The sequence below is a fragment of the Mus caroli genome, unplaced genomic scaffold (assembly GCF_978045245.1).
Source record: "Mus caroli unplaced genomic scaffold, Mus_caroli_1 scaffold_18, whole genome shotgun sequence".
Classification (NCBI taxonomy): domain Eukaryota; kingdom Metazoa; phylum Chordata; class Mammalia; order Rodentia; family Muridae; genus Mus; species Mus caroli.
Window position 1 is genome coordinate 22,013,221 of NW_028227273.1, and position 27,473 is coordinate 22,040,693.

The window sequence follows — 27,473 nt, forward strand, 5'->3', positions numbered from 1 at the left end:
TGGAAAGCATTTTCAAACTTTATTTACAACTGTCACAGTGACAAAAAGTAGTTTGGAAAAAAAAATGCTAGTTTCTCCCTGAGCCTCAATACAGAACAGACAGAAGTCACAGGAGGTTCATCTCGCAACAGGCATGTCACTGAAATACTAGGATTTTCTTTTCAATACGATCAGTTAGAAATACACACAAATTACTCAAAGAAAGAGGAGGAGGAAGACAAGGAAGAAGAGAAGGAAGAAGAGGAGGAGGAGGGAGGAGGAGGAGGAGGAAAAGAGGAGGCCAGACAGGAGCTCAGCCACTTGTCCAAGAGCAGCTGGGTCCCCCCAACAGGCTCAACTGCTGAGGGGCCTGTAGCGGTCAGCCCCTGACCTGCTCAGACAGCACACGGTTGTACAACAGGGTCTAGTGACCAGCAAAAGGAAGAAGCCACCCCAGAGACACACATATACACAAAGCTAATTTGATACTGGATTTACAAGCACATCCCATCACACGGCAAGACCAAGACAGATAACTGGGGTAGGGATGAGAAGACACCACAACACGGGAATTTAAAAGGCCAGACACCTGTCCATAAAGGGAGGCGAGGGATGAGAAATGCTGCGGGGGAACGGGAGTGGGATGAACAGATCTCTGTAGCCAAAACAGAGCAGAGTGGAAGCAAGAGAGCGAGAAGCTCTCAGGTTGCGGGGTTGGCCGCAGCCCTCTCCCACTTCTGCAAGGAGCCGGAAAAAAGTTATTGCCATCGGTGTGTATCACAGGCAGACGACAGAGGGAAGAGACAGGGGAGGGGGTGACCATCGGCATCCCAGAACCAAACCTTGCTGAATGCCGTGTCAACAGCACACCCCCCACGCTCTTGCCCCAACGTGGCCCAGAGCCACACTGACTTTGAGGTATTAAATAGAACCAGACACACGAGTCCAAAGACGGGGGATCAACCTGGACTGACAGAGACGTGAGGGGACATTTGTGAGTGCCTTGGTTGGCTAAGTGAAGCCTAAGGAAGGCTTTAAGTCCACCTCTTGACCAAACAGCCCTGCTCTAAAAATTCTGTCCTCTAACCCACTATTCCAGAAGGTTCTGGGCTATGATCAGAGGCTAAGTCCAGATGTTAATTTCCCCATGCAACTGCTGCTCTTTCCAGAGACAGGTAAGGTGGGGAAGGAATAAAGGCTGCTATTCTACAAGGATACTCCAGCACACCCTGTATCTTCTCCCAACCTGTGCTCAGGAGCAACACGAAGAGAAGCCATGATCTCACAACAGCTACTGTCTCAAACTGGATCCCACAGCTGCTCCACTGGAGGGCTGATTCCCACATGGAAATCAATGCGGCACCACCCAGGCCCCTGCATGGAAGCCCGCTAGCCAGCTTCCCAATCAGGAAGCTCACTCTGCTTTTAGTGCCCATGGAAGCCAGGCTGGGAAACCCATCGGAGTGTCCCTGCTGCAGGTCAGATGGACAATGATGGGCCACAGCATAGCTGGGGACCGTCCACCTGACTGCTGTGGCCAAAGGAGAAAGGAAGGGCAGGCCTGAGAGAGCCCACTCTTCTACCCTCCTGCTCCATGGAGATTACATAAGAATTCTTGGGAGATCCACCATGGGAGGAGGCACTCCCTATTCAGGCTGCAGCCTTGCAGTACCTCACAAGGGCAGGAAGTGCTCTGGCTGTTCCCCTTATATACTGGGAGGCAGAAGGGGGTAAGTAGGGAGAAAAACTCAAAAGTACTATGTCTTAAAGCCTTCCAGGTCCCTGGGGGCTCTGACAGCCTGAAGCATCTGGGGAAGGGCGGTGGAGTCTTCCTTTCCTGTGTATCTCTCCATCTGGCTTCCTAGGCAGTTTACCTGGCCCTACTTCTCTGTGGGTGGCCAAACACACTTGAAATGAAAGCAAAGGCTGGTGGCTGTGAGCAACAGAGCAGGAGAGAAGGACTTGGTTGTCAGATGCCCCAGTAGCCAGGACAAATGCTGGAAAGAGCAGCATTTCCTGGCTGTAGTTCTCTTTAAAAGTATAGAGCTTGTTTTGTTTTGTTGTTGTTGTTCTTCTTCTAATACAAAATCTTTCTTGCTCATTTGCTCACCCCCCTCAGCCAGAACTGCCCCCCCCCCACACACACATGTGCACGCACTGCCTCTGGCACTAGAGTTCAGATAGGGATCTTTGAAGCAGCACCCCTTCCCCCCACCCCCTTCCACCCCTGTTCTCAGCAACTTCCTTTCTCAGCCTTGCAAGTTGTCAGAGGGCTCCATTGCTCAACGAATTTAAAAACAAAACAAACCAAAAGAAAAAAAAGAAGAAGAAAAGAAAACCGACTCGGTGATTTTCAGGTGCAAAACGGAAGCCTCGTTTGACATTTTCACAATGACTGTGGCTCATTCTCTTCTTCTATCACCATGGGAAAAACAGTTCAGGTGTGCTGGCTGGCATGACCCAAGGCGAGCCTGCATGGACTCTACTGGTCCTTCTTTTCATTTGTTGTCTCTTCACAGTTGTCTTGCTCATCCTCCTGGACCAGGAATTCCTCAGGAGGCCACCGGAGCTCCCCACTTTCCACCTCCCCTTCGGTGGGTTCCACCACTATGGAGGGCAGGCGGTCCTTCAGCTTGCAGCAACGGTCAAAGTCTGATGGGTCCGGAAAGATCTGAAAATTTAAAGAACAACGCAGACATCTGGTCACATATACATCTGAAAGAGAAACGTGTTTCTTTCCTTACACACACACACACACACACACACAGAGAGAGAGAGAGAGAGAGAGAGAGAGAGAGAGAGAGAGAGAGAGAGAACACACTGGCTGTCTTCCAAGGATTATGTTCTGCCTTCTAAACACTGTGGGTGTAAGACAGAATCCAGGGGAATACATTCTAGAGAAAGCTATCTCTCAGCCAGATTTTTTTTTTTCCAATCCTAAAGCTAAAAATTTGTGGACCATACCACCGAACAAGAGGGTGGGTGTAACTCTGTTTCTAGTGTTTTACTTCTAGCTAAAAGAATAAAAAAAGATCACGTTTCTCACGGTATGCCAGGTTTTGCTTTGGAATAAGCAAGCAGTTAATGCCTGCCATCCACACCATACAGCAGGCACTAAAACATTACATTTCTGCCAGAATAATTATTGGTACCCAGAAGAAATAAACAACCAAATCGTTCATCGTTTTAAACTAACACAGTGAAAACCAAGTGTTGTTCGGGTTATGTTAAAAGTCCCAGGCTTGGGCAAACTAGTCATCTAGGCCCTTCTAGCCTAGACGGAACTAAGGCTCAACCTCAGGTGTGTTTGCTCCCATGCTCCTGTGTCACCTGCCTTTTGGATCTCATTGCAACTGCCAAGTCTAAGCCAGATCCAGATCCAGTCAAGGCCTCCAGTCACAAGCTGCCTGGGAAAAGCATCCACGGTGCCTTCCCTTTTCACCTGTGAGCAAGTCCTGGCTTCCTGCCATCGGTACACCTGGAAGACTCCAATCTCCTCCCAGAGTCCCGTGGAAGAGGCCCCAGTCCACTTATGTGGGTCCTTCCCAGTGCTGACCGAAACACTGAGCCAGGCTATAAAACTAGGGGCCAAGTCTGGCTTCCCTTTGCACATACTGCCCTGTGACTACAGCTGACCCAATTCTTTGCCCAGTAGCTAAGCACTTAATCCACGGAGCTGCTGGTCCCTTGCCATTCATAGCCCTCAGTGACACGCCCAAGAGGAGAGAGGAGCTTTGGTCTGGGAAATCTGGGGCTCACCAGATCACTGACACTTGGCACCTTCAAGGCCATCTCCTCCCACCTCTCTGTCTGACAGACAGGAAACCCAGGCCCCAGAGGGGGAAAGGGGACTTCACTGAAGGTCACACAGTCTGTTCAAATTCAAGTGGATGGAAACAGGCATTGGGAGAAATCCTGGGAACTTGCCTGTTTTGCTGTACTCAGAGGGCAGAAGAAATGCTTATCCCACCGAACATCTGAGGTCTCCCAGGGTGTCTGATCTCCTAGATGCCCGCGTGGGGCTTCTGAGAATCACGGGCCTCACAAATCGTCCCAATCCCTACAGACCAGTGATTATTAACCATTTATCCAATAAAGGCCTATTGCTTGGGATTAAGCCTTAAGCCAGCTGCAGGAGTACGCATCATTAAAGACTTAAAAGGGCTCATAAAAACTATCGTAATAGCTGCCAGAAGGAAAACAAACCAGGGAGGGGCTGGACCCAGGCGGGTCAGAGAGGCCTGGAGAAACTGTCCACCATGTCCTGTCACATGTTTGCCCTTGTTGACTTGGTGGCGAGTTCACACTAATGAGTGTGAGGGGAAAGTGGATCAGCTAGGTTTGGTGGGGGGGAGGGGTGTTTACTCGATTTTATGGAGCTGAGCCCCTTCCTGAAGGTGAGGACAATAAGGCATCTTCCAAGCATGAGCTCTGAGGTGTGATGCAGGTGCCCGTGAGTGAAAAGCACTCTTTAGTTTACAAAGCTCTATCAGATAGGACTTCACCGAGACAGCACTACCACCCCAGGGTTAGCAAGCATCTGAGACCCTGAAGGTCAAAAGGCAGAGCTAGCATTCAGATCTCATTCTGAACTAGGTAGGATAGACCCAGGATACACATGACCTCTCAAGCCACAGACTATCACAAAGGACTCGGGCAGCCCAGGCTGGCAGAAGCAGAGCAGCTGATTCTACTATGAGTTAGCAAAGCAATGCTTGTGTTGTATGGAAGACAGTGCTGATGAGCCCAGCCATGGCAGAGCAGAGCCTCTGTCTCCATGATAACAGTATAAAGTAGATAGCTGTACATTCCTGGGGGGGGGGGGAGGAGAAGAAGAAGAAGGCTACATTCCTAGAAATCAGCTGCTCCTGGACCCAGATGTCTAAAGGACCCAGATGTCCTTTATGTCCTTTGAGGACATAGGGCTAAGGCACTGGATCTGGATTCGTATTATTCCCTTGACATCCACTGCATGACCCCCGTCAAGGACTCTCAAGCTCCCCCACTCAGTTTCTCCTCCAGAGAAATGAAATGGCCTTCTTATCACACAAGATGGGGTCCAAGTTCTTGGCCAACACAGAAGTAATACAATGCTTGAGGGCAGAAACAAAATTTAAACAACAATGTCTTCTTTGCAATGGCCCCCTCAGATGGAGCGTTAGTTTCCGTGCTCCAAGTGTGAAGCCATCCTTCTAACACAGTCATGAAAACAATATCCACCAATGGCTTTCATACCAAAAGCTCCACAGCCAAGTCTTTTAAGTCCTCCGTAGGGGGTGGGGGTGGGGGAGCAATCTTGAGCATTGAGAGTCTGATACTGTGGTACTTGCCAAAGACCTTTGCTCTGTGACCTACTCAAAGCAGGAACCATCAAAGAGAAAAAGTTATTTTTACAAGTTATTGTATTTGTAAAAAAAAAAAATCACTATAATAATTGATATACCCCTTCCATCAGAGATTTTCTTTCATTATCAGATCACAAAGATTTGTGCTTCTGAGAACTGTAGCTCTCTCCAAAAAAAAAAAAAAAAAAAACAACAACAACAACAGAACACATCTTGCACCAAAACAGCCTCTTTTGTTTCTCCGGGAAAAGCCAGAAAGCCTTGCAAGAGTGTTTCTGAGTCTTTTCCAGCCCAATCTTATCTCCGGCAGCTGCTTAAGAGGCTGACCCGGAAGAGGTCAGCATTTTTCCACTAAGTCATGGTTTTTAATCATCTAGGCAGCAGAAAAATGAGAGGCTGCAGCTACAATTTGATGGGGTGGGGAAGGCAATGGAAAAAAAAAAAAAAAAGAAAATGAAAAAGAACTCTCCCGTTGGACTTGCAGAGCACATGACAGGTACGGTTGGGGTGGCAAGCAAACAAAGTACTGCATGCTGGGCTGCCTCAGCGGAACCTGGCAGAACCAAGAAACGCCCTGCTCAGAAACACTGCTTCTGGTTAAACCTTCAAGTCCAAAGAGCCCCATCTTCTCTCAGAGCTGCAAACAAACAAACTGGAAAATCCCTCTACAGTAGAGGTTCTTCAGGAGGTATGGGAAGCTCTGATGGGGATCTCCTACCCTCATCCCCTGCAGGGCAAGTTCAGAAGCATCCAGCAGGCATCTGTGTTTTCTTCAGCCCTATCCCTTCCTGTCTCTGCCATCACTACCCTACTGTCACACAGGGGACGCCCAGGATGATGGCATGGACGGAACTGATCAACACCAAGTTCCCACCTACACAAAGGGAATAGGATCTTGCCAATCATACATGCTCCAAGAACATCTTGGATTCTACATGAACAGCATGCGTGCAGCCTTCGTGACTGAATTTCACAGGGGACACCTCGGGAGCGGTGCCCTTTGCCAGGTGCCCTCTCATCACCATGGGTCCTGACATTTTGGGAACTTGAGAGGATTCCCTGGAAAGGGACAGGGAGTTTCAGAATGATCAAGGTCTGTGTCGTGTGATTTAGACGCCAAGATACTGGAGTTTCTGGCTGTGAAGGCTAGTGTAGTCCAAGAGAATACTCTGCTGTAATGAAAATGTTCTCTGGGCTGTCCAGTACCATGGCCACTCGTCACGGGTGGCTAACTGGGCCCTTGAAAGATGGCCAAATTTTACGTTTGATTTAAATAAACACAAGTTTAATTAAAAAAATTTAAGCAGCTACTGTACTCAGGCTACATAATTAATTATGAGAACAATGAAAACAGGGTTTTCAGGGAGACTGAGGGCGATTGGACTGGCTGACCAACAAGAGCAGCCTCAGAACAGAGCTGTGGGTCTGAGGCCAGGTTTCCAAAGACCATAAACTCATCAGTAGCCTTTGTGCTTAGGCTAGAGAGTTGCTAGTGAGTGAGCTCTCCTATCATGAACAGATAGGAACTAAAAGAAAAAACTAGGCCTCCAAAGGCCCCAAATTTGGAGGCTTAGCTATCAGCTGTCTGCCTTTGAGCCAGGTGACCTAAACCTAGCTGTCTCTGGGGTGGGGATAAGAAAGAGTTGCCTGGCACCTACTATGGAAAATGTGAGCAAGTCTGGTCTTTGTGGCCCTTCCCTGTCTGTGCACTGCCTGGCCATCATCTCTGACAAACAAGATGATCTGGCCACAGAGAGGGTGGAGGGCTCAGCAAGGAGCTGGGAGATGCTAATGGGGAAAGAAGACACCAGCAGGTGGGGCAGATGAAAGGTGCTTAGCTGGACACAAAGGGCTAATTACCAGCTGTGCAAGCCGAGACGCTGGCAGGCCAGGATCCCCTGCTCCTCTTGGCTGGGGAGGAGCAGAGGGCAGGAGAAACTGGGGTGGGAAGGAGGACAGAAGGCCTGGGAGAAAGAGTCAGGCTAGCTCCCTAAGACACCGTGCACACAAAACTACACAGAAAGCCTTTAACCTCTCCAGTTGCAAAGAGCAACAAAGAGCCAACCCCTGAGCCAGCTATGGAAAAATAGCCCCCTGTGCCTACAGGTGGGCCAGGAGGTTTGGCTTTTACCTGGCCGCTAACTCTGGCTATCTCTGTGGTCTTGGTTGGATCACTTTAGTTCCTCCCTCCGGGCCCCTTGAATGAAAGGAGGAAGGGGTTTGGACTCTGCAGGGTGGCTGGGGAAGGGGGTAGGGTTCTGATGCTGAGCCAGCCCGCCTCTCCCCCCTCCTCTATAAATTTGGATTTATCCTAATGCTGATCTTACAGGGCTTGGGAGAGAGTCAAATCCAGGTGTGTGTGAACATGCTCTGGAAACTCTTTAATTGCTGATATTGGTCCCTATTAAGTAAAGCCCCCACCCACCCACCCAGAGGAGCATTTAGAGTAAGCCTGGAAAGCCAACAACTGTAGCTTGAGACAAATGGACTGGGTTTGTATTCACAAATTCCAGTCCAGGTTCTTTGAAGAAAAGCCTGTATGTGTGTGGTGGCGGTGGCGGTGGGGGGGATGGGGATGGGGATGGGGGCAGGTGTCACTGCCTCCTTCCCAGAGCTGCTAGCTCCTCCTAGGACATGGATTAGACCAGCTGGAATGGCAATCTTGGTCTTGACCAGACTCTGATCTCATCATGGAAAGCCTCTGATGCTGGGCCTACTCCAGGGGCCCTCACTCAGAAATTGATTCCCCCCCAAAGCCTCGCTTCCCAGATCTCTCCCAGCATCCTGCTCTGAGGAGGGTGGAATGAATGAGCATCAGCTAGTCCAGCTAGTACCCTGAACTTTGTCCTTACCTAATATACATGATGGCAACAACTACAGTCTTTGAAATCTGACCTCCCGCTATCTAATCTTATCATGTTGTTAGTACTATTAGCATCTTACTGAGTTTTCATTGTGGCAAGTAGCTGGGAAAAACACAAGGATTCTTAGGGGCAGAGGGTCCTAGTGGGGATTCAGAGAAGCCTAATGTTATCCAGTTTTGTCCTATCTGTCTCAGTTCTCAACTTTTCTCTGAACCAAAGCTATGGGACATTCAACTCACCCCCGTCCATCCTGCCCTTCCTTCCATGATGCTTCTAATCCTCAGGGCACTTGAGCAGAGATTTGAGCTTTATAACAACTCTGAACCTCCTTCCTTTGGATCAAAGATACTTAACTGCCTAAGCCTTGAAACTGGACGGAAAAGGAAATCCTCGGGATAAACACCATCTTTCATAAACATCTCTCAAACACACACCCATCCTGCAAGTCAGGGGTTCAAAATTCCAATCAATTAGTACTAATGGATCCTGATAATGCTGGGCCCAGAAACAGATGAACCTTCTGGGATATTAGATGATTTTCCCACATTTGTCTGTGGGCATGATTTCAAATATCTACATCTTATCATACATGTGTATCATCATTACTTCTTTGAAAGAAGACAGCCTCCCAGTTGGCTCCCAGTCTTCCCAATTCCTCTCTCTATCCTCCTTCATCAGCACTACCCACATATCCCATGACTACATATCCTCTGTCAGAAAACTCAGCCTAACCCAGCTGCCATTTCAACCATCCCTTCCTTCTTCGTTTTAGAGATAAAAAGTCTTGAGTCTTTAGCCCTTGGCATCCTGTCTAGATCTTGCTTCTAAGGTCTACCCTACAGCTTCCAAACCCACCACCCAATGCCCCTCCCCAACTTTCAAATTTCCCCAGACAACTCTATTGTCCTCTCAAGGCCTTTGCCAGGGTTCACTCACCACCACTTTTGGTCCATATTACCAGGTCAACTAGTCTTGCTCCCAAGACTAGTTAAGTCATCTGCTAATGACCCATCTTTAAGGGTATTCCCCAACAAAACCTGTCTGACAGTAACACACATCTCACTAGCTGATAGCCCCATTGCTCTCTGCAGACACATTCTGTTCAGTCTAGAGAAGCCACTTCCAAGATCCTTTCAGGGAGAAAGCACAGATGGAAATGAAAATATTTTAGGAAATACTCAGTTTCCACTTGCTTTTTATACCGCATTGACACTTGCACTGTGGTATAAAAAGCCACAGTCACTGAAACCACTGGCATCATCACAATAGCCTGCAGTGTGTACCTGTCATCACTTATCATTTCTCACCTCACACGATTAAATAAAGACAAACAACAACACAGTAAAAACCCTCCACGTACTTCATATTTGCAAATACTGACTTCTGAGTAATGCTTCCATATTTGGAGCAGTGAAATGCCAAGTTAAAGTAAAGCATCCCTGCTGCTTACCAAGGTACCTATCCCCAATAAAAGCACTGACATGGTTGAGTTGCCAGCTAAACTAACCACTTTTTCAATGGAACATCACTGTACTTGAAAATTTACTTAAAAAAACAAACTATGGTTATTCCAATATGGGTAATTTCTCGGAAATTACAAAGTAGATTGCCATTTAAAGGGAAATGGCTAATGATATCTGTAACCAATGATAAAAATAGAGCTCTCAAGAGAAAATTAGAATCTTGGGAAATTTGTATCAGCAATCATGAGCTTGATAACTTCCTAATTCTTGATAGCTTTCTAATGAAACCAGCAGTGATATTAACAAATATACCTTTTTTATATTGAATGATGAAATGTATCACCATTTGAGAGATCTTTCTTGCCAAATGATCAGTATAAAACATTACAATACTGAACTTGGAGGAAGGATTCAAAAGTACAAGCCAGACTAATGAATTTTAATGTTAAGAGTACAAAAAGTTCATGCATAAGGTTTTGTCTGAAGACACTTGACATTTAAGAAACTACCACTTGTTGAGTGTGTAATCCTAGCCCTCGGGATTTGGAGGCAAGGAGAATTTGAAATTCAAGGTTATCTTCTGCTAAGTAACAAGTTGAAGGGCAGCTTAGGCCACTTGAGGTCTTGTCTCAAAAGAATGTCAGGGGAGAAGGGAGGAGTGAACAGAAGAGAAGAGGGAGGATGGAATGGGGAAAGAAAAGAAAAAAAAGGCACCTATTACATGTTACATGTTACAATCTGGAAAAGATGTGAAACTATTTCTCCCATTCCTGCATAATCTGTATAAGCCAGATTTTATTCATTTAGTTCAACCATCACATATTGCAACAAATTTACTCATGGGAAGCACACATGAGAATCTCACCATTTTCCATTAGACCAGACATAAGATTTAAAAATGTAAAAAACAATGCTTTTCCTCTCTCTGGGATTTTCCATTTTGGAAAATATAGTTATTTTATGAAAAAAACTATTATTTATATCAACATAGAATTACTTCATTGTTATTCTAAATAAGCTAACAAGCAAAAATTGAAAAAATCTGTTTTAATTCCTAAAACAATAAATCTAAAGACACAGTACACATAAACAAAAGCTCATAATTTTTTTTTTTAAAGTATAAACTGAAACCCAAAATTTAGAACCATTGGCCTGAGACAAAAAGCATATCCTCAGAAAGATGGCTGGGGAAGTCAATGCTGAAGACAACATACGTTTTAACACTGCAAGAGTCAAGTAGAACATCAAAGGTTCCTTCAGATATGTCAAAGGCTAATGTATGAAAGCCTAGTAACAGGAAGATTTCATGTCATCATGAATCTGTCGAACAAAATGAATAGAGATTAATTCTTACAATGAAAAAGGAAATCGAAGCCCACAGTGCTGATGTGCTGCCTGCGTTGGCACAGATAACACAAGAATGAGAGTAGACAATAGTTATCCAGACGCTCTTAACCCCTCTGAGTCGAGGGGTTCTGAGTTTGGTGTTCTTGGTGGTGCCCAGAGGATCCCTGGGTAATGCGACACGATGCTACTTTAGAGGACTCATGTCAAGATGACTGGTCCAATCTCAAACTTGCCTCTCACTCAGATGCTTACTCTGGGAGGGTGGGGTTAGAGGGCCTGTGGGCATACAGGCATCTTTGCTGACATCATCACTAGAAGAATTTTGAACAACTATGCCTCCTTTTGAATGTCCAAACACTCCTGCTATATCACTATGTTAACACCTTAAACCAGGGCTGTATATACTGTTCTTTAACTACACCCAGTGTTAGGCTTAGCACGGTAGTGCGAACTTACAAATCCAGTACTCAGGAAGCTGAGGCAGAGACGATCACTGAGAGATCAAGGCTAGCCTGAGCTGGACCTTGCCAAAAAGGAAGGAAGGGAGGAAGGAAAAACAAGAAAAAGCCCCAATACACTAACAAAAAACTGTACTGAGTGTATTGTGAGAACTATAGCAATTTTATATCAACTATTTTCTACTAAAATACCCATAAATAATCCCCAAGTCAACTTGATAGTGTTCCTTTCTCTATTTTAAACAATGTCTACTCTATTTCTAAATGATATTTATACTTGTTTTATTTTAAAATTTAGATAGTATTCTACTATATAACCCAGGCTAGCCTGGATCTCATCAAATACCCCAGGCCTGCCTCTCAAACTCATGAACTTTCTACCACAGCCTTATGAGAGCTGAGATTACAGACATGTACCACCACACTTGACTGGATATTCTCTTAATATATTTTTATATTTTCAAGTTTTTAGCCATTGGTTTTTCATACTTTCCATCAACAAAAGATCTATTATGTATATAAATTGACAATTTTAAAAGTCCAGTGACCTTGGGGTCTTATAAATTCAAATTTTCTGTATTGGCTCAATGTGGTTAATAGTACTAACTGATCAATAAATATCACAAATAATTATTAAGCACAGAGGCTAATTTTCACTGGTTAAGTTTCTCACTGGGAAGGGGGAAGACTGCCTGAACATGTGTTTTGAACAGTCCATTTCTCTGATGGCCCTAAAGTTTCTACCCCGTGGCCAGCTGATCTCCCTTGTAAAGAGACAAAGACAACCTGCACAGAAAGTAGAGAAAGAGAGCTAGTGAGGTGTTATTCTTCAGCATGGTCGTTTGTGCAGAGCCACAGAAGGAAGCTGGGAGTGAGAGCATGGATTCCCTTAGAACCTTCCCTGCTTTCATGCCCCCTGGAGAGTTTCTGCAACCCCTGGGGCAGCTGCCTTCCTGCCTTCACACTTGGAAATATGTGGAGTAGCATCTACACAGGGGATTACTGAGAAGCCATTTGGCATGAATCTCTCTCATGTTAAAGTGCTGAAGAAAACAGCAAGGAAGCGTCTGAAGGCAGTGAATCATATTTCGGGGGGTGTGTGTGTAAAATAACAAAGAAATCATAATTGAGCACTAACTGTCATAGTGTTTCTACCAAAGAGGATACTCAGCTTTTGAAGAAAACAGATCCCTTCCTGGCCAGTCCCAGAGTTAGCCGCCTAAGAAACCATGCTGCAGAATGCCCCACTCCTGGGGACAGGTGTCTGCCAGCCTCACAACGCCACCTTCATTTTCCTGTTCTATCTGCGTTGGTGCCAAGCCCCTTCTTTACTTGCTTGGTTAAAGCAAACTTGCTTAAATATCAAACTCAATCACCTGAGAAATAGAAACTAGCCTGTGCCATGGGAAGCACAGGCATTTTCATAAGCCAACAGGAGCACTGGACCCTGCTTGAACACCAGCCTAGGCTATTTACATGCACCAGAGGCCTTACCAAGCCATTGGCAAGGCAGCCACTAAATTTAGATCTACTACTAAGTATTCCGTCTACTCTAACATCCAGAGAAGGAAACCTAAGGACCCCAAAATGGTTCCTAACACTAAGCCTGCCACTGGCCAAACTTCATGGGTCTGTACAACTGCACTGGTCTTTTCAAGCTTACAAGATGCTTCGATGTCAATAATAGAGTAAGACATACACATAGGACAATGGCTGGCTTCTATGCATTTGTAATCTAGAGAGTGTACATTAGCTATGGGTCAAGAATATGATCACTAGCTACTTTTCAATGCTTGCTAAATGTTGCTTAAGCACCATTAATTTGTTATCATCATGCACAAAATAAATCAACTGCAAGAAGATGTACAACGTCTGAACACACTAAAATAACAAGATACCTTCCTGATCCTATCCACAGGCTCCATCATTATCCCATCTCTATAGATGCTGGCAGATTACATTTTAATAAACTCATTTATGCATTCCATTTTTAAGGTACTATATAATCGAGAGGCTTAACATTGTTGGATCTCTTTGAACCCGTAGTTCTATTTCCAGGAATTGATTTCAAAGAAACAAGTCAGGGGCTGTGTAGAGATTTATGTAAAATGATGTTCAGAGCACTGCTTGTCTCAAGAACAAAAGATGGCACAACCTAGACATCCAGCAATCAGAAATGGTACATACAGAGTGAGATGCTGTTTTACAAAGAAAACCAAATGACAAGAACATAGCCACAGTATTATATTAAATGAAGAAGAAAAAAAAAAGATTTGCTACATATTGAAAAATATGTCTAGAAAACAGTCAAAAGTAAACACACGAAAATACTCCAGTAATAGGGATGTGAATAGGTTGTTCCTCTTTTGTCTGGTCTGCTTTGCTACATTCTATGAAGAACAAATATTACCTTTATAACGCTAACATACAGACATTCAGCCACACTTTTACCCTCTGACTCAAAAATCCTACTCATAAAACTATCATCAAGATACAATGTAAATTATTCACTAAGGTTTATATTAAAATTTTAATGTGAACTATCACAGTATAAGAGAGGGAAAAAAAATATGACCTAACATTTTCAACAATAAGACAACAGTGAAACAGATGATCATCAGACCTCATGGTGACCTTTTCCAGGGTATAGTGGAGGATGCCTTTATGGAAACTGAGACAGGAAGACTGTTGAGAGTTCAAGACCAGCCTGGGCTACACAGGAAGTACAAAGCCGACCTCGGCAGCTTAGCAAGAACCTATCTCAAAATCTAAAGTAAGGAATAGCATGCTGCTCCATGGTAAAGCCATTGACCAGCATGCACAAAACCTTAGATCCAATCCCTACAACCAGAAGGACCAAGAAAGACAGCTTTAGATTATCCTGAAAATAATACTGTAGTGACACCACGATGCTGGTGACCAGTGTTATTTAAAACTTCAGACCAGAACGAGGTATAAACTCTAACTGCTTGCGTTGTGGTAGGAGAGAAGGTTTACAAAAAAAGATGAGTTGTGCTCCGCATGCATATGAAAATTAGAAGAAAAAAATAGAGAAGAAAATGAACATTTTCTAGTAGTCACCCCGCTTTGAAAAGCACAAAAGCAATCAAATGCATGCTTTCTCAATGAAAACAGGAAATGACTGACAAGAAGGGAAGGAAGGACTTTCCTACAACTATAACACTCTAACTGGAAACAATCAACCCCCGCTGTACTGACACTGCTGCACAGAGCGGGAGTGGGAACACAGGCAACTGTCGGCATTTACACACCTGCTCTGTCCACAGGCATAGTCGTGGGGACAGAGTTTATGGTCTCCAAAGTAAAGGCAGAAGGTGAAGTTAAGGTATGGGGACTAAGCACCCCTACAGGATGTTTGTGACGTTCTTCCTCTTGGCTTGGTCCATGCTGCTTCCCACAAAAGATCTAGGACTCCCATAAAATCCCTGGCCAAGAAGCCAGCAGTCAACATAGCTTTAATTAAATGGCTGGAAACATCTACTATAAGGCCTAACCTTAGAAGAGGAGAAGGAGGAGGAAGAGGAGTAGAAAGAAAAAAAAGTTGTCCCAATGCAAAATAACGAGGAGGTGGAGGGTGCTCCAATCCATCCCCTGAGGTCACAATGCCATCCCAATATCACTTTGGAAGAACACTGGGTAGAGACAAACATTGTGTCTTAGGTGGGTTTGTGCAGTTCAAAAGCTAGCCTCAAGTCAAAGATAAAGTGTAGAACACAGGCTTTGACTGGTTGACACAGATCCTTGCCTCCCCAGGCTGGAAAGGAAGGAAGGAAGGCCCAGCACACTGCAGCCCTGTGTGAATGTGGTCCTGTCTTCCTATCCTCTGAGGATTATTTCAGACTGGGGCCTGAAAGATCATCTCAGGACATTCGCCAGACACCCAGGAATAGCTCTTGGCTTCAGTCACAAGATTCACCACCCAAATGCATTCCTTCTCCTCACCGTACAGTACAATCCTCCTCTTCTATCCAACGTAAGAGAGACTGGGGCGACTGGGAGAAAATGCTGATCTTGTTAAAAAAAAAAAAAAAAAACAGTTACCATGGGACCGCCAAGGTACAGAGGCAGTCTCGGGCCAGGAAAGGGAAGGAGGAAGGGCCCAGTCCATCACTCAGGACTCATTAAGCATCTATTTGTAGGACACTGGGAACAAAGAGCAGTGTAAGACATAGCCCCTGGCTCTGCAGCATGACGAACACATGGCTGCCGGAGGAGGGAGGGGGAGCCCTAACACAGGCAGGCTTTTTGAGAGAAGCTGTATGAATCCAGTGTGCAGCAGGCTGGCTGGCTTGCTTTGAAAAAAGTCCTGCTCTCTCCATGGCCAGGCACAAACACACTGTTGTGCCCATGGGGGTAGGGGGGAAGGAGAAGTCTCCCATGGGAACAATTCTGGCCATCTGTAGGCCCTAATCCAGGGACTTTCCACAACAGTGAACATGACCTTTGTGTCTCAGCTTCTAACATAAAAGGGAAGGTGCTGAACTCTCAAAGAAGACTTTCAACGCAAGGGTGTGCAGTAGCTTAGAAAGAGCCAGTGTCACTCAGAGGGGACAGCTCATGCTTTCTAAATCCAATGGCGCTTTGAGAGACAAAGAAGGCGGCTCAGGAAAAAGAAAACTTGCCACAATCTCAGCAATGTGTCGAGCCTATGGCTGACTGTCTCCTGCCACAGGTTTTGGGGATATTAGTTTTATGTCTCTCTGGGGACAACTGAAGCTTTTTAAACTCTGATGTTTGTGAAAGATGATTTCCCGGTGGCCGTGGAACCTGCAGGATACTATCTTGCACATGCTCTTTGAGTCCTTCAGTCCTGGCTCCTGGGCAGAGCTATGATAAGGCTCTGGGCCTGCAAGAAGCAGATACTATGGGGAGACAAGAAAGACCAATCCACCACTGTCTCTCTCGTTACCTGGGAGGTGACGGGTACATGCAGGCTGCTTGTAGCTCTCTAAGTCAAAAAGGAAGGCACACGGGCGCGGGAGCAGTCGGGCGTGTAAAGAAACTGTTCCTTCCGGTTTTCAGAATGGCCTTCTGGAAAGGCGAGTCTGGGAGCCTCTCTGACTGAGATATGATGTCAAAGGCAGGCATGCATGACCAAAAGTAAGAGCAATGTACCAATGGCGGCCAAAGAAGAGCCGTGGGAGGGCTGCGGCTGTAGCTCAGTTGGCAGAGTGCTTCTCAGAGTGTATAAGGCTCTAGCTTTACTCGCGAGCACCACAAAAGTAGGCATGGTGACACAGCTTGGTACTCCAGAACTTGGGGATGAGAGGATCGGAAGCTGAAGGTTACCCTCAACTACTCGGAGAGTTTAGGCCAATGTGAGCTAGAGACCTTGTACGTAATTAAATAATACAATAATTGTGGGAGAGTACAATAAACAAACTGTGTAGACCTAAGTATAGTAATTAAAAGTAAGATGGCCCACGTACACTGTGCTAGGAGAAGTTAGGGGGCAAGGTCAAAATGCCAGGGCCCCTTAGGGTTCATAGGAAAATAACTAGAACCCTTCTCTATCTACAGCTCTGGCCAATATGAGAGGAACCCTCAGAGAAAGACATATCCCTATATATCACATTCTTACAGTATGCGTCCATAGAAAGAGCATGCTCCACCAGGCATCCAGTGACTGGTCTGCACTGGATGGCCCTCATTCCTGTCCCGTAGGCTGGTGACTGACTGGGAAACCTATAGACACAGCATAGGCATGGAGCTACAGCCCTTAAGGACATAAATATCCTCACAGAGACCCTCCCACGTGATTCTGAAAGCTTGCTGCCGCCCACAGCCTGAGCTAAATGTAGTAGACTTTCTAGTAACCATTTCCTCGCATTTCCTCGCCCACCCCATAGGGTGTGATAATTCCTGCCAAATAAATGTGCCCCGTGGGTTTCACTTATTTGAAATGACTCTCCAGATGGATGCGAAGACAAAACAAGACACTGGCTCCAGATCTTTACACATGCTCACAAAAAAACGGCATGAACTCAAGGCTGAGGACATTGCTCTCGGTCGGTACAGAGCTTGCCTGGCATGTGTGAGGCCCTGGGTTCAATCCCCAGCACTACATAAACTGGGCATGGTAATCTGTGCCTATAATCCCAGCACTTGAGAGGTAGAGTCAGGAGGATTAAGAGTTTGAAGTCACCTTTGGCTATAGAATACATTAGGCTCAAAATAAAATGAAGTACAATAAAACTAAACAAAAAAATTATTGGTGCGAATTTCTTAAGACTAATAGGCTAATCTGAATCCTTCAGGGGATTAAAAAGGACATGTATTCAGAGCCTGGATACGTCTGGAATATCATCAGGTCCTTCAGAAGACACCATAGAGGTAAAGGTGGCTTAGGTCCTCTTAAGAGTGTCTCCGTAAACATATAGGTCCATGAATGGGGAAAGGGTGATGGATACAGGATACAGAGTTGATAGCAACGCCCTGGAATTGGAGACCTGGCCATGGGAAGGCAATGCAGGACCCATGTCCTGAAAACCCATCACAGCATCCTTAGAAAATAAAAGGTTCCATCAACATGGAAAGGATGGCCATATACAACACAGAGAACTCAGCAAAGCTTGACTCTGGGTGGGTCTGGAAGGTACGGGAATGACCTGAATGTCCAATGGAATGGGCCACTTATATGATGACCTTGTTTCAAGGTCAAATCACAAGCCTGAGATTGTGTTTCATCTGCCAAGTCGGGGTTACTGTCCCCAGCCCTTACTCAGTTCCTTGGAAAAGCAGGTCTCAGTCAAAGCCACATACTATTATTATCCTGAGGAGTAAAGCCAAAAGAAGAGCATTGAGTTCCCGCCCTTAGCTCCAAGCAGAGTCCAAGCAATGCAGGGCGACAGGCTTTAGCCAAGAGCCAGGCCCAGCCATTCCCCCAGGGTGTTGGTGGGAAAGCTTTTAATTTGATGGCACCCGCTTTGTGGGGGCCCAGAGAGTAACCCATCCTTTGACACTTGCCAGTCCAGTTCAAGGCAGAGTCCCACACTTTGCTTATACACGCAGCCTAAGGGTATCTGAAGCTGCAATAAAATTACATGTGCACGATGGGGTTGCCTGCCCCTTCCCCCAAGGCTCCCATTTTTTCTTCAAAGCCCACCCCTTGTCATGACTCCTTGGCTCGTGACATCTCAGATTCTATAAGATAACAGCAGCAACAGTGCCCACCGATTTGGGGCAGACCGCATATGTTCCAGAAGTACACACTGATACTGGGTCCCATAAGCCCCAGTCCCTGAGTGCAGCAACCAGTGTATCGGGTTAAATATACAAAGTGCCTAGTAAACACCATTTGGCGAAACACTACAACTTTCCCTTTTCTCTCCACCAGACAACCAAGAGCCTTTTCTGAAGCCATCTATGACCGAAGGGCTCTATGGTCCCAAGTATTTGGACATGGGGCAGTGGTCCCCACCCAGGGGACAGAGGTTGACTTCCTGGGGGCTGTGGGAACTGGGCCCTCAATACAGCAGAATGATGGGGGAAAAACCTAGGAAGTCTTTTTCTCAAGAGGTATCCAGATATTGCAAGAACCCAGAAATGCTTTTATTTTTCTCCAGCCATCTCAGCCCTCTTCCCCAGCATGGTGGTCCCCTCTCCATAGCCATCGGGTTGTATTCTGAGGGTTACAGGGCTGAGAAGGCTCCCTGACTCTTTTGCCTGGGATCTATTTAAAGCATGCACAGCAACATACTGACAGGTACACCTGGGAAAGATTCTGTGGTGGAAATCTACAACCTGGAACGGAAATACGCCCTCAGCAATACGCCCTCACCTGTAACCAGACATTCAGTCTGACTCAGAGGCTGGTAAGCAAAACTACACAGGCAGGCAGGTGGGCCAGGAACCTTATGTACCTCCCACCTGGCCACGGGGGCCCCAACTGCCTTTCTCAGTCCCTCTCCAGGAAAAGAAGTTTAGAACAGCCTTAAAAGACCATTTTCCCTTAAGCCCCTCATCACCCCCTGCAGGCCAACAAGTGAGGTCTGAGGTGCTGACACACAAGAAAGGGATGCCTGAATCCCCCACGCATGTGTGGTATCTGAAGACATGCTCCCAATCTTAGCTTTCATCTTGGCTTCTCCTTGGCTCCTCTCCTCCCATCAAATGGCTCCCGGCCCAGTTTTTTTCTATTTGTTTCATTCTTTACAAAATAATTGTCCCCAAAACGGCTCGAAGGAGCAAGCAGCTGGAATAAGTCTAGACTCAGGCCAGAACTAGCCCAGCATGAAGACACTGGATATGTGAGAAGATCAAAAAAACATTAGGAGTAGAAATCCAAGCCCCCACATACAGCAGGGCTAGGGTCTCAACCTAAAGGTGTGTGGACATTCCCTAGGGAGCTAGAGCAAGAAATAAACAAAGCAATGTGTGCAAAGTGCTTCGCACCTCATGCTCTTTCATCTTGCCTGGGCTAGCCGCTTTACACAATATTCTTAGCCTAAAAACATTCCCATAGGTACTTTTCTTCTCCAAATCTGCCAATCTAGGGACTCTCCGATGCTCCAAAACCAGCTGTCTGTCTGTCTGTCCCGGAGGTAACCGAAGTACTCTTGCTGACTGTGATGTTGTCCTTCCACCTCCCTGTCATACTGAAGCCTCACCACACCTAGAGAGCACTGGCCAAGATTGAGAAAGGAGGCCTGCCATTCTGTTTTTGCTGTCCTCCGTGTTTATCCCCACGAGACAGGATGGTCTCTTATGCCACATTCTCTCTCAGCATCCCTAAGAGACTGTCCTCTTCAGCTCTGTACAGTTTAAACTTGAACTCTGACTTAGCCAGTCAATTATCACCCCGAGAAGACAGGTAGCCATTTCTCCTGTCAGACCAACCCTCCCCCATCACCTTGACTCTTTCTTCATCATAATCCTCTAGGATGCAGACCATTGTTGCTTCCTCTGACAAATGAAGAAACTGAAGCTCGCTGGCAGTCAAGGACTTTCTCAAGGTGACACAGCTGTTACAGGTGATACTGGGATCCTCAAACTCTTACAGGTGATACTGGGATTCCCCATACCAAGCCTACTTCCGGTCTCAGCAGAAGTCACAAGGCTCCAAGAAGTCTGAACTCACCTGATAGGAAAGGCCATCCTTGCGGGGGCTGAGACCAATCTCTTCCATGGATGGAGCGTTCATCATCACCTCGGTCATCTCAGCCGATCTCAGATAGTCAGAGCTGCATGGAAATCCATAGTAGAAGTCAATACATGCTCACATAGGCCTGGAGATTGCAAGCGCGCCGGTGGGGTGGGGGGTGGGGGTGGGGGGTGGGGGTGGGGGTGGGGGGTGCGGGGGAGGGGGGAGGATGGGGGGATTGGCTGAAGACAGGATGAAAACAAGCTCCCTGGAGCAAACAACCTGCAGACCTACAGCCCTTTGGCTCACTCACCTCAAGAGACAAAGCCTGCCCTCTGCAACTTCTCTGCCACCCCCAGCCCCCTACACAAAGAAAATTGGATTTTCTTTTAAACAAACTAGAAACACAACGGTGGGGGTGGGGAGAGTTGCGTCTGTGTGTCTATATGAAAGTAATGCAGCCAGGTTTCCCTTCACCCATCCACTAAAAAGAAGAGTAATCTTGTCCATGAATTTCCAGTGGGAACCGCACAGTTGGATTACATAATAACAATAACAGTCCAGCCTCCGGGAGACAAAGTCTAATCATCTAATCAGGATGCCTTCTTAACTGTCTCTGTCGGTCTGGTGCTCCTTTAGGCAAAATGTCCCACCCCAAGGGGTCAGCTTTTCTGCAAGCTTCACATCTGCCACTCTCCCCCCTCTCTGGAGTGCAGCAGCTGCAGGCTACTAACTCCTAGCGTGAAAAACATCCCTGGATTAAAAGCCTTAAGGGGACAGATTCTGAGTACAAGGACATTTCCAGAGGGGCCAAGTTGGCCCACCAATGGCTGACATGTGAAAGTACTTTGTACTCTAAGCAGGGTACAAACAGTCCATTATCCTTACACAGACCATGGGCATACACAGAGTCCAGTCAGCATAGTACCAAATACTTACACCAAATCCAGGTACCCATGACACAACTCCCAGTATTCACGAACATATGTGTGCACAAAGTTTTAAAAAGGTAAAAGTCTAGGCAGGGGTAGGCTTTAGAGAAACTACATCTAAGAAAACAGGAAGTCACAAATCATATATATATATATATATATATATATATATATATATATATATAACCTCCTCTGGGATCTGAAAAAGGTGCCCTCACCAATGTGTGATTTTTAACAGATCATAGAACCTCTCTGAGCTGCGGGGAGCCCTGTTTATAACCAAGATGCAAATGATTGCTAATAAGGCATAATCTCATGGTTATGTCTGAAGGGGAAAATGTTGCAGACATTGTAGGAAGTACCAATTAACAAAATAATCATAAATCTTAATGGGTGAGTGGGGGGCCAATGTCCCCATGGGCTTCTGACATCTCGACCTTACTACATTTTGAGCAGGGGGGTGGGGGGTGGAGCACAATGCCTCCACCACTCTTCAAAGCCTCACCCATATGGCAACTGACTTGTCTGCACATGAGGGGGTACACAAGCTTCAGGTGTAGGGGATTTTTACTTTGTTTTGAAAGTCATTGGCCCCTCTAATCATAGTTAAACTGGGAGGGAGAGGAGAGACTAAGAAAGGGTGATTGTCGTGGGGGCAAGTTTAGGGTTAGATGCTAGACTTTAACAATTTCCTCCCGAGTCTGGAAAAGCTGCCTCCAACCCCCTAAAGAAGAGAGTCAATAGCATTACAGGGTTAAGACCAGGGTCTTCGCCTCCTGTAGCGGCGTCTGTTCCTTCTTGGAACTGTGGCGCGGGCCCAAAAAGTTAAACTGAGAAACACGAACTTTCAGAGTTCCTGGGCTAAGCAGAATAGCGCCGCTCTCCCCGGGTTCAGACCTTGCATTGGACCCGGGTCTGGCTCTCCAAGGCTGGCACCTGCGAGCGCGCTCCAGGACCACGGGCGCTCGCCTGCCTCTCCTCTACAACACAGCAGGAAGGAAGAAGCAGCTGGCGCGCACGTCCCAGCAGCTAGGGGCCTGTCCCCGATCCTTCCCGGCTCTGATCCTCCACACCCCGATCTTCCCCGGCTGCAGGCAAATCTCTGCAGCCCCCGACTCAGCAGTGGCCGGCTTCTTCCAATCTGGCACTGGGAGAGCCTGCTCCTTCCTAGCCCCAGCCCCGGCCCTCCACAAAGGCGCGTTGGATTTAAGAGACAACGGAGAGGGCAGGGGTTGTGAGGGTGTAGCTTGCACCCTGATGCTTGTGGCTTGTTTGTGGAGAGCGTCTCCCCAGCATCCTCCCTCCCCCAGAAGCTCTGCAAACCCAGCGGCTGCACCAGCTCGGCCCCTCTGCAGCCATCCTCGACGCCGAGACTTGCGTGCAAACAAAAAGGACAAGGGGAGGGGCCCGGGAAGCCGGAGCCCCCTGCACCAAGCAGGACTCATCTCCTGTGGCCCTCGGCGGACAGGGTTTCCTTAGAGGGCTTCAGGTGGGACCCCAGGTTCTCCCCACCCAACGCCACCATATCCACGCCCTCTGGCCGTCACTTAAGTGAAGGTTCCGAGTTCACTTCCTTTGTCTGGATGCTCTCAGCACCGCCTCCCCCAACCTCCAGCTTTGCAACCTTGACGTCGACTCCTGCAGGGGCTGAGGCTGGCGGGTTAACCCGCACTGGGTGTCCGTGCCACTCTCCGGCCTCGTACCCGGAGCCGACACTAGGAGGCTGCCCGGCTGCGCAGCCACCCGGGTTAAACTGGCGGCCGCCAAAGGCGCAGAATACTCACCAGTGAATGGGGAAATATACAGACATGAAGTCCTAGGGGAGGCTGACCCACGCCCTTGTGATTAAGAAAAAAAACAAAACAAAACAAAACAAAACCAGTCACTGAGTCCTGAATGAGATTGGCAGGGACGTAGAGGAGAGCAGCGGGCAGCCGAGAGCCGGTACTGGGCTAGCGCCGGTCCGCCTTCCGGAGACAGCCTCGCTGCCAACAGCGTAGGCAGTGCAGACCAAGCTCTCCGCTCTCCACCGATCTCCGGGTCCCACAAAGAGCCCGGGAAGCAGCATTTAAAAGGGAGGGGCGGGGCTTGTCGGCGAGCGGCCCCGCCTCTCCTCGCCCACTCTTAGAATAACGTCACCAAAATCATGAATGGCTTCAGCGCTCACAGCTCCCGCGGGCGGCGGCGGGGACCAGCCGGGCTCTGCACCCTGCCTGAGCTGGCTCGCAGCAGCTACGAGCCCGCCCCCCTCCCCACCGTTGACACACACGCGTGTTCCCGAGCTGGAGTTCAATGTCAACGCAGCTTCCTGACCATAAATCCGCAGCGTCTGCAGCCCCCTCCCTGAACACAGGGACTCTAAGGGCTACGTGGATGGGTGGGCGTGAGGAAGGCATAGGGGCCCACGCGGGAAGAGACAAATCGCCGGGGGAGGGCGATATTCTTCCATCCGAGCGCCTGCTGTCGGGTTCTCTGTGACTTCCACATCTCAGGACCCTTCACTGGTCATCCATGCAAAGTAGGCCTCTCTTGGACATTATCGCCTGTGGCACCCCGATCTTGGCGCCCAAGGCGAGGCCGGGGGGGGGGTGGGGGCGGGGGAAGGAAAAGATGGGAAAGAAGACTGCAGAGCTGCGGGGCTGGAGGCACCCATGCCCGAGGGGGCATTGTTGGCTTTCTAAAAGTCTGCGGTCCTTGAGTCCATGGAGGGCTCTGTTTGTGGGAGAAAGGATGTGGTGTCTTACTAGGGTTTTTTCCGTTGCGCGAGCGCGCTTGCGTGCGCACACACACACACACACACACACACACACACACACAGAGAGAGAGAGAGAGAGAGAGAGAGAGAGAGAGAGAGAGAGAGAGAGTTGCATATAGGGTTTGCATTGGGAGTAGAGGGTGAGGAGAACGGGCGGAATACAAGTACACCCGGCTAGCCTTAGCTCCCAGAGCCCGTCTGATAGAAAACACAGAGTTGAGAGAGATTTCATAGCCCAGGAATTGCGGCTCGGGTGTCTATCTTGAAGACTAAACTGCTCTGCAGCCCCTAGAGCCAGGAAGAACGGAGTCTGACTCAGTACGCAGCGCTGCCCCGCTGTGGCCTCTGTTTCAAATTACTCTTGTAAAACAGCTTCCTAACCTTGACCTATGTGCATAAAGGGACTGGGGAACGGGAGAGAGCCATGGTCGAAAACTAAACACAATTAAATGTGATTTAAAATAAGTCTGCACCCTGAAAGAAAAGCGTACTGGTTATATCCAGCAAAAAGCTGCTTGGCATCAAGAGACGAGTTTTCAGTAGCAGGGGCCACGCGGATGTTGAGAAAGAGGACCTCATAATTTTCAGCATCTGCTCTAAGAGCAACTTTGCAATAACTGCTTTCCCAACTATGTGTACCTATATACATCCTGAGTAAAAACTGGAGCGTCCTAAAAGAGCCATATTTCATAAGCCCTGGAATCAGAAAAATGCAGGAGGCTGTCCTTACCCCCTTGAGACAAAGGAAGCGCTGTTTGTGCTCTTCAGGACTATTCGCTTCTGCTTCTGGCCAGGTGACAGGGGTCTGGCGGAGGGTGGGGCTTTATGAACAGGGGCCAAGGGAAGATGGTCCGTGGTGTGTTATTAACGGAGGGGCAGCCTGAGCCTTTTAATAGAATTCCCATTCTATTAATTCTATTCTATCCCCATTCTAAGTATCTCAGATCCATTCTAAGTATCTCAGTGCCATTGGCTGACATGTGGCATATTGTCACCTGGGGAGCCAAAGAGAAGCCAAAGTCTGGAGATCTAGATTCTAGGCTGAGCTTTCCTGGAAATCCTCTGAGGGTGGCCCCTGAAGCAGACCCTGGGATTAGCAGAAGAAAACCTTCTCCCATGTTTGCCCATACGATCCCTCACAAGACCTGAGATGAAAGGCGATGGATGGTACCATCGTGACCTGTCACAGACACACGCATGTTACATATTTGTGATTATTACCTATCAAACTCTCTCACCACCTCCTCACACCACGGAAGTCAATCAGCCCTTCTGGGGAAGAGGATGTGAAGAAAAGTCTCCCTCTAGAATGACAACCTGGCCTCGTGGAAAATGGCCTACATTGGAGGACACCGAGTTAGTGTCGGGTGAGTTCTCTTTGGAAGAGCGTATGAATGAATACATCAGCTCAATTTCAGCTGTCAGTAAATTAGAGCAGAAAGTCAGCCTTGGATCGTGGCTCCCGGATCTATACTACGCCAATTCTCAATGCTACTCCATTTATGTAGCTCCTCACAAGGAGCTACGTGTTTTTTTCAAAACATTGTCACTGTGTTGGCTTTTAACCGAGTGGAATGAGATTAAACGGCATAGCCTAACAGTTTACAGAGCCCAGTTTACAGATGTACAAACCGTGGCTGAAGTAAATTAGGGAACTTGCCACAGTTAGACAAGGCTGGACTGGGACTGGAACTCCGGGTTTAGGCACACTCAGCTTCCTCTTCTGTCCAGTCATTCACATCTCTGCGTTTCCTCGTTCCTTTAAGATACAGGAGATTGGGCAGGCAGTGACAATGCACACCTTTAATCCCAGCAGTCACGAGGCAGAGAGAGTGTACTGGCTAGTTTTGTGTCAACTTGACACAGCTGGAGTTATCACAGAAAAAGGAGCTTCAGTTGAGGAAATGCCTCCATGAGGTCCAACTGTAAGGCATTTTCTCAATTAGTGATTAAGGGGGAAAGGCCCCTTGTGGGTGGTGCCATCTCTGGGCTGGTAGTCTTGGTTCTATAAGAAAGCAGGCTGAGCAAGCCAGGGGAAGCAAGCCAGTAAGTAACATCCCTCCATGGCCTCTGCATCAGCTCCTGCTCCCTGACCTGCTTGAGTTCCAGTCCTTGGAGATAAACAGCAGTATGGAATTGTAAGCTGAATAAACCCTTTCCTCCCCAACTTGCTTCTTGGTCATAATGTTTGTGCAGGAATAGAAACCCTGACTAAGACAGAGAGGCAGGCAGATCTCTGTGAGTTCGAGGCCATCCTGGTCTACAGAGAAAGTAGACAGCAAGGGCTACACTGAGAAACTCTGTCTCAAATATCTAAAACAAACCAACCAAAAGATACAGGAGACTTTAAGGCACACCCTTAACGTTTCTTCTCTTTGCTCTGAGACAGATTTCTACCATCCCTGCCTTGGAATAAATGAAGAAACAGAAATACCAGCAAATGAAGTGACTTCAAGCCCCAGAACCTTAGAGCCGAAAGAGACCTTCCAAATCGTAGATTCCAGGTTCCTCATTTTACAGGTGAGAAGACACTTCACAGATTAAATGGCACGTTCAAGGTCGCCAGGCTGATAGTGATGTAGATGGAAACCTCCCTGTCAGACCACTGGGCAAGCGTTCTTTCCGTGATCACACCGCAGTGCAGAGATAAGAGACCTGGGCTCAATAACTCACCTCAAGCCATCAACCAGCATTCACGGAGCATCTCCTAGTGTGTGCACTGAACCCTCGGCACCGGCTTCTCCATCCACCTTTGTCCAAGGGACCAAAGGGTTGAACTGCAATTCAGCTTGAATTTAAAAATCTAGATATAATTAGAATTATTTTGCTTTCCAATCTTGTACCAGTCTAGCTCCTTTTCTCCTTTGGGTAAAATCTTTAAAAAAAAAAATTAATGGTAAAGAACTTAAGATATGCATATGTAGTGATATATGTACAAATATACACATACAAAATAGTGTGGAAATATTGCTTTTTTTGTTTGTTTGTTTGTTTGTTTGGAGAAAGGGTATCACTCAGGCTAGCCTCAAACATGCAGCAGTCCTACTTCCACTCCTGAGTGCTGGGAATTGTAGGTATGAGTCACCCTGGCCAGCTGAACTTAGAATCCTATTAGAGTTAGCTATCTTGGTTGTAACTTTGTATATAGGAGGCACGTATCTAACTATTCATCTTATTAAGAAGTCCCCATCTAAATTCATCTAAAGATGTGTCTCACATTAGGTCTC

At 47.2% G+C, this 27,473-nt stretch overlaps 1 protein-coding gene across 2 annotated transcripts; it reads right to left on the reverse strand.

The window, feature by feature from the left end:
* Lbh (LBH regulator of Wnt signaling pathway) lies at positions 1-27,020 on the reverse strand. 2 transcript variants are annotated; one of them, XM_085832563.1, is made up of 3 exons: positions 26,920-27,020; positions 20,557-20,659; positions 1-2,650 (listed from the first exon to the last, which is right to left on the reverse strand). In XM_085832563.1, the coding sequence occupies exons 1-3, from the start codon at positions 26,937-26,939 to the stop codon at positions 2,462-2,464; spliced, it is 312 nt and encodes a 103-aa protein (XP_085688689.1). In that variant the 5' UTR covers positions 26,940-27,020; the 3' UTR covers positions 1-2,461. The 2 variants fall into 2 exon arrangements, with proteins under 2 accessions (XP_085688689.1, XP_021004741.1); XM_021149082.2 differs by lacking the exon at positions 26,920-27,020 and adding an exon at positions 23,276-23,532.
* Positions 27,021-27,473: the final 453 nt, after the last annotated feature.

Excerpts from the sequence above, each read along its gene's own strand:
- Lbh (XM_021149082.2), bottom strand. The coding sequence starts at position 23,301 with ATGTCTGTATATTTCCCCATTCACTG. Across the intron at positions 20,660-23,275 it reads GTATATTTCCCCATTCACTG|CTCTGACTATCTGAGATCGG; the intron begins GTGAGTATTCTG and ends ATTTCCATGCAG. Across the intron at positions 2,651-20,556 it reads AGGATGGCCTTTCCTATCAG|ATCTTTCCGGACCCATCAGA; the intron begins GTGAGTTCAGAC and ends TTAAATTTTCAG.